Source organism: Carassius auratus, chromosome 13, assembly GCF_003368295.1.
Source record: "Carassius auratus strain Wakin chromosome 13, ASM336829v1, whole genome shotgun sequence".
NCBI lineage: Eukaryota > Metazoa > Chordata > Actinopteri > Cypriniformes > Cyprinidae > Carassius > Carassius auratus.
This window is the reverse complement of record NC_039255.1, coordinates 15,613,479-15,625,844: the sequence shown is the minus strand read 5'-3', so window position 1 is coordinate 15,625,844 and position 12,366 is coordinate 15,613,479. Positions and strand designations below refer to the sequence as shown.

Here is a 12,366-nt window from a genome sequence, read left to right as displayed (position 1 = left end):
AAATTCTGATAGATTAACATGTAAATATTAGTTTTCTAATGTGTAGCAACATTTTTTTTCTCTTGAAAAATTTGTACCAGAAGTAATATATCTAGTTTTAAGAGCAAAAAATAATATTTGCTTCAGCCAGAGAGATAATAACCTGAAGAAGTTCTGTCATAGTTGCAATTAACATGATGCTAATATTGCAGTAAAAAATAATAATAATAATAAAATGTAAAGGTGTTTTAAAGAGATCATTTTTAAGAGATCATCCTTCTCAAAAACCCAAAATTGCTGGTAATATTCAGTTGGCATCAGCGCAGAATCACATTTATCGTCCTTCTAAGATTCAAATCCTTCCCAGGTACAGTTAAAGATACATCAAGTAATAATACATCCAAATAAATCCTCACACCTGCACTTCTCTTAAAGATTTATGCTGCCAGATTTAGCAGATGGGGAATTTACAGATGATTTGCAAATATTACTATAACTGAGTTCCTCTTTAACTTGCCCAGCATCTTTAAAGATACAGATATCCAATCCAGTAGACAAGGTTGAAGAGGCCAAAGGCAGTTGGGAAGAAAATTCGGGAGTAGGAGTCAATTTTGGAGACATGGACATGCATTCTGTTTTCACGCCAAGCTCCGGAGCGACAATCATCAAAGCAGCAGAAGAAACTGGCGCAGTCTTTCCCATCCAGACATTCATATGCATAATCGTCATCCTCGTGGTAGGGTGCAATATTGTTCATCTGCAGCAGAGATGTCCCAGGTCTGCTGTTAACCCTGCTGGGTTTCTACACAGAGGAACAGCAAGGTTACTACTGCTTCATTGCTAAAACAAATAAAGGTGTAAAGGTGCTGAGTCCCATTCACTGTAATTGTACGAAAAAGAGCACAGAATTTCTTATTTTGTTTTCCACAGAAATGTATACACATTTTGAATGACATGAATCTGAGTAAATAAAAGAATAATCTTTTTTTAGATGAATTGGCCCTTTAATAACAGAATGAAGTTCATTCACCTGTGCATGCCCTGATTTGGTCTTCTTGTTCTGTCGATTGCTTGTGAAATAATGCAGGGTCCCGTATTCCATAAGAGCAGCAAAGGTAAAGATGAAGCAGACAGACACAAACAGATCCATGGCTGTCACGTACGACACCTTCGGCAAGGACTTCCTCGATATGGTGCTTAGGGTTGTCATGGTGAGCACAGTTGTGATACCTAAGCCAGTCAAGATGCACAATAATTGAGGAAACCAACTGAAGCACTTCCTTTTTTAATGATCACATGCACTTGTGTAATGCGTTCACATATCAAATGCTATTGATTTGTATTAATTCTGAAGATTTGAAATTACCTAAAGATGTTCTGGCAGGCACGGCATCCTTGTTAATCCAGAAGGAGACCCAGGACAAAACCACTATCATACTGCAGGGGATATAGGTCTGGATGGTGAAGTAGCCCATTCTCCGGCTTAGGTCAAAGAAAATGGTCATAACTACATATTCCCCTATATTAATACAAGATAAAAGGCGTTTTAGACATTTTTTGACAGTAATTATGCATCAGAAAAGATATTATAATCAATGACTCCTGATAAGAACTATAATTATAACTCATGCATTCTTTCTTCTTCTGTCACGGTAGGAAATCCAGTGTTTCCTCCGTGTCATGTTTTGTGGTTGTTTTTGTACTTACGTTGTCTCCATGTGCTCGTTTAGTTGATTGTCATCACCTGGGTGTTGATTGTCTCGCTCCAGCTGATCTTCATCACACCTCAGCTACTTATACTCACCTCGCTCTCTCTCTGTTGTCAGATCCTCTCTCATGTCTCCGTGTCCTAGTTGGATTACCGTCTTCCGTGTTCGTGTGCTGGATTGGATTTGTGTTGTCGTCCTCGTGTCAGTGTTCCGGTCTGTTCCTGGTTTCACCCATTGACCTCCTTCACCTGCACCATCGACTTCACCATCCAGCTCTTCTCACGCCACCGTAGACCTTCCTTGCCATTGCCAACATTCTGGACTCTCTTTCTAATAAACATCATCTTATTGCCTGCAATTGCTTCCTCCTCATTTACCTGTCGTTACAGAAGGATCTGACCATCATGGAAGCAGCAGGCGATCGCTCCCCATCTCATCTGGAGGAATTTCTGCAGAGAGCCGTGGGTCGTATGGATCGCCAAGACAAGGCGATAGATGAGATGGGTCGAGCCTTCCAAGCAATGGTGACGAAGGTGTCCGAGCTCGCTCTCCAGACTCAACACCAACAACAACAGCCACCCGCTGCGCCTCCCACGCCACCCACACCGCCGATCGTCTCCGGGGGTATTTCCCAGCCCGAACCACGCCTCCCCATCCCTGAGAAATATGCGGGTGAGCCAGAGTTTTGTCGTTCATTCCTGTCTCATTGTTCTCTGCACTTCGCCATGCAGCCCCGCACGTTCTACACCGAGGAAATGAAGGTGGCATTCGTCTTGTCACTACTGACGGGAAGGGCTGCCCTCTGGGGGACGGCGGTGTGGGAGAATCAAGACAGCTGCTGTGCCTCGTTCCACGCCCTTTCGGAGGAGATGAGACGGGTCTTCGACCGCTCCGTCGCCGGGAGGGAAGCGGCTAGACTTCTCACGGACCTACGTCAAGAGGACAGGTCCGTATCCGATTACTCGATTGAGTTCCGCACCCTGGCGGCGGAGTGTAAGTGGAACGAAGAGGCGCAGTGGGATCACTTCCTGCATGGGTTGGCTGACCGCATCCAACAGGAGATCCGCGCCGTCGAGCTCCCCACTTCTCTCAATAGCCTGATTGATCTCACCATCAGAGTTGACAACCGACTCGATCAAGCCGCCAGACGGAGGGGGAGAGCAGTCCTCGCGAACAGACCGGAGGCTCAGTGTCAGCGCTCAGAGGTTGCGGTCAGCCCACCGGGAGATCTTGAACCCATGCAGGTGGGGCAAGCTCGGCTCTCCCGGGAGGAGAGGATCAGGCGGAGATCCCTGGGACTATGTTTATACTGCGGCAGCCAAGAACATCATATCCAGCGTTGTCCGGTAAAAGACCAAGCCCGATAGTAAAACAGAGGCTACTATCGGGTGGGATCTCTGCCAGGAAGACCTCATCTACATCGACACTCCTTCCGGTGAGTCTACGGTGGTCCACTCACGCACTCGATCATCACGCTTTGTTGGATTCTGGGGCAGAGGGTAGTTTCATGGACTTCAAGTTTGCTTGTAAGCTTAACATTCCTCTCACCTCCCTCAAACACCCCATTGCACCCTTTGCGCTCAACGGACACAGATTACCAGTCATCACACAGACCACCTTACCTGTTTCTCTCATCACATCTGGCAACCATACTGAGGAGATCTCATTCTACATCACGGACTCACCTCAATCCCCCATCTTTCTCGGTCACACCTGGCTTCAGAAACACAACCCCAGGATCAATTGGCGCCTTGGATCCGTGGTTAGCTGGAGCGAGGAATGTCATTTGTCTTGTCTTTTGTCTGCTGGTGTTAATGTTTCTGAGTCTGTGTTTCAGGGGGAAGCAGTGGATTTGGCTAACGTGCCCGCGGAGTACCACGACCTGAAGGAGGTGTTCAGTAAGTCTCGTGCTGATTCTCTTCCTCCTCATCGTCCCTATGACTGTGCGATAGAGTTATTGCCAGGTACTTCTCCGCCTAAGGGCAAGTTATATTCTTTGTCTATTCCAGAGACGGCGGCCATGGAGAAATATATATCCAGTTCTCTAGCAACGGGGTTTATCCGCCCTTCTTCTTCTCCAGCGGGGGCGGGGTTCTTTTTTGTGGGAAAGAAGGACGGATCCTTGCGACCTTGCATTGACTACCGAGGGCTGAACAACATAACGGTAAAGAATACCTATCCTTTGCCACTTATGTCTTCAGCTTTTGAGAGGTTGCAGGGAGCGTCCGTTTTCACTAAATTGGACTTACGTAATGCTTATCATTTGGTCCGCATCAGGGAGGGGGATGAGTGGAAGACTGCCTTTAACACCCCTAGAGGCCATTTTGAGTACTGCGTGATGCCGTTCGGGCTAACCAACTCGCCGGCAGTCTTTCAAGCACTCGTTAATGACGTGTTGCGAGACATGGTCGATCTGTTCATATATGTTTACCTGGATGACATATTGATTTTTTCTTCGTCTCTCCAGGAACACGTGCAACACGTACGACGAGTGCTTCTGCGGTTGCTAGAGAATGGATTGTTTGTCAAGGCAGAGAAATGCGTTTTTCATGCACAGTCTGTTTCTTTTCTAGGACACATCATTTCGACTGAGGGTGTTCGCATGGATCCTGAGAAGGTTAAGGCTGTGGTAAATTGGCCATCCCCAGAGTCTCGCAAGGCCCTGCAGAGATTTCTGGGGTTCGCCAATTTTTACCGGCGTTTCATTCGCAATTTCAGCCAACTAGCCGCTCCTCTGACCGCCTTGACCTCCCCTAGTTTGACGTTCAGGTGGTCAGACGCAGCTGAGGCTGCGTTTGCCAAACTGAAAAGCTGCTTTGTTTCAGCTCCCATTCTCGTCACCCCTGATCGCTCACGTCAATTCATAGTGGAGGTCGACGCGTCAGAGGTGGGGGTAGGAGCAGTGTTATCCCAACGCGCATCCTCAGACGGAAAGGTGCATCCGTGCGCGTATTATTCTCACCGTTTATCTCCTGCAGAAGTTAATTATGACATTGGCAATCGAGAGTTGTTGGCAGTCAAACTTGCACTGGAAGAATGGCGTCACTGGCTTGAGGGGTCAGGTGTACCTTTCATTGTATGGACGGACCATAAGAATCTCGAATACATTAGAACCGCCAAAAGACTTAACTCCAGGCAGGCTCGGTGGGCATTGTTTTTCGGTCGTTTCGATTTTACACTTTCTTACCGGCCGGGTTCCAAAAACATCAAACCCGATGCTTTATCCCGTCTTTTTGAGCGTTCCGATCGTACTGCTACTCCCGAGCCCATTTTACCGGGGACCATCATTATCTCCGCGCTCAGATGGGAGGTCGAATCGAAGGTGTTGACCGCCTTAGAAGGGGTAACGCCCCCGGCTCGTTGCCCACCGAACCGATTGTTTGTGCCGAAGGGGTTACGGTCAGACGTTCTCCAGTGGGGTCATTGTTCCAGTGTTGCTTGTCACCCAGGGGTTAGTAGAACTAGATTTCTAGTCAAGCAACGATTTTGGTGGCCTGGTATGGCTCGTGACGTCCACGATTTCGTCTTGGCTTGTTCAGTTTGCGCTATTGGTAAGACCTCCAATCGACCTCCAGATGGGTTACTTTTACCGCTGTCTGTCCCTTCAAGACCCTGGTCCCACATTTCGCTAGATTTTATCACCGCCCTCCCGCCCTCTAAAGGCAATACGGTGATTTTAACCGTAGTGGACCGGTTCTCGAAGGCGACTCATTTTATTCCCTTGCCCAAATTACCTTCAGCCAAGGAAACAGCGGTAGCTGTCATTGACCACGTCTTCCGCATACATGGCCTTCCGACAGACGTGGTTTCTGACAGGGGTCCCCAATTTGTGTCCAAATTTTGGCGAGAATTTTGTAAATTGTTAGGAGCGACTGTTAGTCTTTCTTCCGGGTTCCATCCCCAGAGCAATGGTCAAACCGAACGAGCCAATCAGGATGTCGAGAGGGTTTTGCGATGTTTGGCTTCCAGTAATCCTTCGTCCTGGTGTCAGCAACTCTCAGTTGTGGAGTACGCACACAATTCTTTGCCAGTGTCATCTACGGGCATGTCTCCATTTAAGTGTAGTTTAGGGTACCAACCACCTAATTTTGTCAGTACGGAATCCGAGGTTTCGGTCCCCTCCGCACACGCACTAGTCCAGAGGTGTCACCGCACCTGGACCAGAGCTCGCAGAGCTCTGCTCCAGGCTAGGTCGCGCACCAAGGCTAAGGCCGATCGCCACCGGTCGAAGCCTCCCCGTTACGTCGTCGGTCAAAGAGTGGCTTTCTACCCAGAATATTCCTATGCGTTCCGTTTCTAACAAACTTGCTCCCAAATTTATTGGCCCGTTTTCTATTACCAAGATTATTAATCCGGTAACCGTGCGTCTTAGCCTTCCTCCGGCGTACAGGAGGATTCATCCCGTGTTCCATGTGTCCAAAATTAAATCGGTGATTTCTTCCCGTCTTAATCCGCCTGCCCCGGTTCCCCCCCCGCCTCGTCTCGTTAATGGGGAAACCACCTATTCGGTTAATCGTATTCTGGACTCTAGACGGAGGGGACGCGGTTTTCAGTACTTGGTGGATTGGGAGGGTTACGGTCCGGAGGAGAGAAGCTGGGTTCCTGCTCGGGACATATTGGATCACCACCTTATAGATGATTACAATCTACAGGTAAAGCAGGCTGGGAACGTCAGGTGACGTCCTAGGGGAGAGGGTACTGTCACGGTAGGAAATCCAGTGTTTCCTCCGTGTCATGTTTTGTGGTTGTTTTTGTACTTACGTTGTCTCCATGTGCTCGTTTAGTTGATTGTCATCACCTGGGTGTTGATTGTCTCGCTCCAGCTGATCTTCATCACACCTCAGCTACTTATACTCACCTCGCTCTCTCTCTGTTGTCAGATCCTCTCTCATGTCTCCGTGTCCTAGTTGGATTACCGTCTTCCGTGTTCGTGTGCTGGATTGGATTTGTGTTGTCGTCCTCGTGTCAGTGTTCCGGTCTGTTCCTGGTTTCACCCATTGACCTCCTTCACCTGCACCATCGACTTCACCATCCAGCTCTTCTCACGCCACCGTAGACCTTCCTTGCCATTGCCAACATTCTGGACTCTCTTTCTAATAAACATCATCTTATTGCCTGCAATTGCTTCCTCCTCATTTACCTGTCGTTACATCTTCTTCTTCTTATTATTATTATTACTTATTTTACTTATATTATAATCTACTGTTATTATTAATGTTACTTCAAACCAAAATAATTGCTATTATTATTTAAAATAACACTATTTACTATTAATAATATCTGCTCATTTATTATGATCATTATTATTATTATTATTGTTATTATTATTATTAGTACCACAGATCTACTGATACTATTAATCTTCGTTATATCATCAGTAGTAGTAACAATAATAATAGTGACAACTCAAAATCTACTATTAATAGTAACACGATTAATAATGATAATAATTATTATTAATAATAATAAAATAACCACTCATGTATTATCATTATTATTATTAATAACTTATATTATTTGAAGATTAAGAATAAAATTATTTGCTCATTTATTGTTGTAGTTATTATTATTAATGCCAAAAAATCGGCCATCATCATTTCTTCTTTTTTCTTTCTTCTTTTTTTCTTCTCATACCAGATTGAGTGTGTGCCACGTCAGAACTGTTCCGTAGACCCACAAAAGCAAACTGGTAAAGCCTCCAGTACCGCTGGTCTGCAACCTCAACCGAACGACGCTGCCATCTATACTGGATCTCATTCTTTGGATACCCATCTGCAAATAGACACAAAATCACATCCACCGGATTACATGTGAACTTTCATTTCGGTTTGTAAGTGATAAGAAGTTACAGTGATGGTAGAATGGCACTGAGGCTTCAGGCGGCAGCACTCTGTTAGACTAAAGCGCAGCATGCCCTTCCCGTGCCCACAGAGGATGATGACACATGAGAAGCTGAGGCATGATGCTAATAACAGATGGAGACGTGACATAGACTGAGAAGAGGAGATAGGGGATGGAGCGACAGCTGGAGAAGTATGATATCTGTCCTCACTCATTGCAAGGTTAGAGGATGGTAGTTGGTGCAGACCTTCTGCAATGCTAAAATTTGGCTGACCAATACTGGCAATGCATGGTTGGCTGAAAGATGCAATGTATGGGGATTGGCTGCCTGGCAGCGTTCAGGACAGGACTGAGGCTGAGTGACAGATTGAAATAAGAATTTAACACCTACAGCTTGAAAACTCCAGAGGGCACGAATGTTCATCCATGGGAAAGTTATGCAGCTTAAGGTAGCATTCCGCATTAATAGTCAACCTAACAAAAAAGAATCATAGACAATAGCAAAACCAAAAAAATGTTGATTGTGACATTTAAGAGGTAGTGCATTTGTGCAGGCTTTGATCTATGAACACACTCAGTCTGATTTAACAGTCCCTGACATAAATGTGAATCAGATGTAATGGCTTAAACATGCTGCAACAGACAGCGGGTGTCATCAGGTACAAAAGCAAATGCTACAGGACAGGAATATGAGGACAACATTCACTCAGCTCTTAAAGTTAACCGTGGACTCACCTTAGAGTATACATCACTCTCCCATTGCTCCAAAGCCGCAGAAGGCGATTGGGTGTCGTGATCCAGTGGGCGTCAGATTTACGAGAGTTGCGGAAAAAAGTGTCAGGGATCCAGATTTTTCCGACCATGTTGCTGTTGAGCATGAGGAGTTTCATTGAGCTGTTGAATTTGAGTCTGCTGTCGTACCACGTCTGAGCAAAGAAGATGTCTATTGTGTACTCCTAAAAAAACACCAAACAATGAGAGGTCTGGCCGTTGCTTTTGTTACTGTGAAATTATGTGGGTATTGGTTGTGAAAGTGGATTTGATGATTGTAAAAAGGATCTATACGGTTGTTTAGAGTGTCTGTTTTTTACAGCTCTGAACATAATGTATTATTGTACATCTCTGCTCACCATATTGATGGGATCTACTGGGCCAATGCTGTTCACATATACTGCCGTCTCAATCACAGTTGGTCTCACTAGAATATAATTACAAACATTCAAATTACAATAATTGTTAATCATAGCTATCAAATAAAAAACTAAAAATAAATGAAATACATATTTATAATATCAAAACAATATAATAACACAGTAAGTGATTTAATTAAAAAATATATATGTATACATATACAAATAGCCTGTATTTAGCATGCATTTTAGGAAGTTTTTAGGAAGAAAAAGGTAATTGAGACTTTTTATCATACAGTTTTGACTTTTTTTCTCACAGTTGCATGTTTATGTCTCACAATTTGGATTTTTCTTCTCAGAATTGCACATTTTTATCTCGCAGTTGCAAGTTTATGTTCTCTCACATAATTCTGTGCTGGAAATTGGCTTCCATAGAAAAATGCGTTTGTATTCATTAGCTTTAATCATTTATTTACTTCCTCTTCTTCTTTTTCCTTTCTCTTTTTGCACACATTTTGGGCTATTGAATAATGTTAACCAGTAGCCAATAGCAAAACCAATAGGCAGCTATTTTTAGCAAACTCACATTCAGTTTGGCTCCGCCCTATATTTAACCATCCAATCAATTCCTAATCAGTGGATACGACTGAATTTTGTCTCTGAATATCCTGTTTTGCTCAGAAATACATCTCATTACAAAAGCGAAATGGGCTGCAAACCAGTTCATGTTTCTTATAACAGCCACAAAAATTACTCAAAGCTGCCTGAATCCTCATCTTAACAGTTTCATAAATATTCCTGTCGCAGCCAGTCACAGAGATGTGACAAATAACAAAAACTCAGCTTGCTGACCTGCAGTTCCTCAGCACTTGCTCTGCGCTCTGATTAACTGTTCTTCTCATACTTACACTCTCTGCCTCTATCTCAGTCACATGAAACACAGATAAAAAAGGAAGATCAATAGTGATTTGGGTCTATTGTACCCGAACAACACCAAGATAAATCCTCTTAAATAACTGAACTCTAGTCAGCTGCGCCGCTTCCAGAACACTGATGTACTGAGAATAAAGTGACCTGTATAGCTCTGGTGTAGAGAAAAACACCAGAAAGACCCTAAAGCCTAGCACTTTTTCATTTAACATTGTAATAATGCTGATAGTAAAGTAAAAATGATGATTACAGAGAAACTCTGAACTACTTGGAGGGTTTAATTGTCACAGTGTGTTCCTCTTCACATGGTTTTCTAATAATGATGACATTATCTTATAATTATAAAAATGTTCAGTTACCCATAAAATGTAACACTGTGTTGAAGGTCATAAACAAGCCTAGAATCTGCAGGCAATTTGTGTGCACAGATCCTGCTTGGGCCTGGATATAAGCACAACCGTTCAAAAAAATGGACTTGCCTCCGATATCTGGTCTCAGTTTGTTGTCATAACCTTGCAGCAATTTGTTTAGGATAAGGGTGACGTCGCTCTCATAGACCTTTGGTGATAAAACCCAAGTTTTATTTATGGGGACATCCTCGTAATCTTCCTCCTCTGCTTTGATCGGGCCAAATGCCATGCTGTCATAAAAACAGAGACAAACCGTTGTGAGTAGACAGACAGTAGTGAGGTAAATAATAGAGCAATATTAGATTTTAAATTGAGAGTAGTTAAAAGAGGAGTCAGTTTATATAAGGAGCTTAAACTCTAAAGAGCGAGCGAATGGTTTAAGGTATGACAGACGGAGAAAGAGAGGATTTGTATGATGAGTTTAACAGGAAGAACAAATAAAAGAAGTCATCTTAGAGGAGTTTTTTTAAATGAGCATAGTGCAGGAGATACAAAGAGGAGGTTCTAATAAAAGAATGCAGTGATTAATGAAGATGTGTTCTGGCAGTGGAAGGAGGGGACAGCTGAAGGTGAGGGGTTTAAATTATCACCCACAACTCCCTCTCACACTCGCCCTCTTGTAGTGGTTGACTGGTATATTGCCTATATATTTGCCATTTTTTTAAATATCGGCATCGGCAGATACGTTTTTTTGCTTGGCCGATGTGTTCAAGGCTTTTATTTTGACGGCAGACCATTTATCTAAATGTGACATTTAAACAAATAAAACTGATTAAAATGTGTTCACATCTGAAAGGTCTAAATATGTATCTTCAAAAAAACACACACACAAAAAAAACAGACAAACCGTGATTAAACGTTTGAGCTTTGTCTATAAACAAAACATCTAAATGGTACATAAATCGATATGAAGCATCCCTGTGGATGAGACCCATGTGGGTGTAGAGAATGTAGGTTATTGATCCCCGTAGGCACAGCACTGAGTGGTTAAAAAGCAGGCTGTCAATGGAAACTAAGACCAGACAGAATAATATGTCTGGACACAACAATAGCCTCTGAATGACCTTTGAGGGCTAATATGAGAGACACAGTTATTTGAAGACCAACAAATGAAGGAAGGAAACCAAAGTAGCGCGAGCCAACATAAGTGTTAATGTAAACTAGGCTACAACTTATGTGTAACATTTACAACGCATAAATTGTGAAATACCCATGTGAGGATGCAAAATCTATTACTGTGTGAAAAAAAAAATGTAGTTGGGGTGCTGTTTGTTGAACTGTAGCCGATTGCTGGCTCAGATCTCCTCAAGACTGACACTGCACGTCCACGCTAGAAAGACGAATGCCCTGAGCAAAGCTGTCACTTGTCTGTATTATTATTCTCAAATGTATTCAGTGTACGCAAAACTCCACGTGTCGTGATCGACAGTTATAGGTGGAAATGTTAGGTTGATAAATTTGATGTGCTACAAGAAAATCGTAAAAAAAAACAAACGTTCTGCAGCACTTCGCGCTACAGAATGAAGCCAGATGCCCGCGTGGTGGACTGTCCAAGTGTGTTGTCGGTCAAGGGCTATTTTAGTATTCATGTTGATTGCATCCCTTGTTACTTTTGCCCCCTATGAAGAGAAAACTTACCAGACTCCAAGCAGACCGGGTAGCAGCCAGACCAGCGTCTCTTTTCTCCGACGGCGATGCAGCAGAACCATCGCGCGCACGCTCGGTCTCCAAAATGAATTAAAGCTAAAAGACGATCAAACCTTTGTGTGATTTAAGCGATTCTCAACACGGTGGTTGAAGGCGTCGGGGTATGCTGTTAGTTGTTGTTTAGTCACATTCATATAGCTTGAGCCTGTGGTCTATAAGGCAGGCAGCACGCGCGGTGTGGATGTGAATGGTGAATGCGGGATTTCGCTGATTGCGGCACCACTGCTTCCATCCCGCGTTCTGCTGAGTGAGACGCTCTCGATGCTCCGGGAACGATTACTATTAGAAACTGCCTGTAGGAAAAGAGCTGACGGCTCTACCTCAGAGGATTTACATCAAGATGTGATTGATGAAACCTTTACTTCGTTTTGCTGTTGTTGGGGTTAATAAAGTGACAAATGCGACATTTTCCATGGCGCTGTACCAAGATGTACAAAGTAGCTTAGGCTATGATCAAATTTAACCATAAATTGCATAAAGAGGGTAGAAATGATTTTATGTAGTGTTGTTTTTTTATTGTGTGTGTGTGTGTGTGTGTGTGTGTGTGTGTGTAAATGAGCTTTCTGAAGACATCTCTCCCAGTAGTTTCCTGTGTAGTTTTGTAATTGGTAGGGGTTTCGCCATTTATAAAACAGTTAGCATGACTAATATTAGAGACGG

The 12,366-nt window shown here is 43.7% G+C and overlaps 1 protein-coding gene across 1 annotated transcript; it reads right to left on the bottom strand.

Annotated features, from left to right (window-relative positions):
• Positions 1-235: 235 nt before the first annotated feature.
• On the bottom strand, positions 236-12,155 carry LOC113112829 (gamma-aminobutyric acid receptor subunit gamma-1). Its single transcript, XM_026278723.1, has 9 exons — positions 11,638-12,155; positions 10,069-10,229; positions 8,660-8,727; positions 8,265-8,485; positions 7,921-8,003; positions 7,323-7,460; positions 1,346-1,498; positions 1,010-1,209; positions 236-781 (listed from the first exon to the last, which is right to left on the bottom strand). The coding sequence occupies exons 1-9, from the start codon at positions 11,706-11,708 to the stop codon at positions 506-508; spliced, it is 1,371 nt and encodes a 456-aa protein (XP_026134508.1). The 5' UTR covers positions 11,709-12,155; the 3' UTR covers positions 236-505.
• Positions 12,156-12,366: the final 211 nt, after the last annotated feature.

What these genes read in the sequence shown, in the direction of transcription:
- LOC113112829 (XM_026278723.1), bottom strand. Translation starts at nt 11,708, where the DNA reads ATGGTTCTGCTGCATCGCCGTCGGAGAAAAGAGACGCTGGTCTGGCTG. An exon ending in CCCTCTGGAGTTTTCAAGCT is followed by an intron (nt 7,461 to 7,920) that starts GTAGGTGTTAAA and finishes GTCTATTTGCAG; the next exon opens with ATGGGTATCCAAAGAATGAG. An exon ending in CCAAATCAGGGCATGCACAG is followed by an intron (nt 782 to 1,009) that starts GTGAATGAACTT and finishes TCCTCTGTGTAG; the next exon opens with AAACCCAGCAGGGTTAACAG.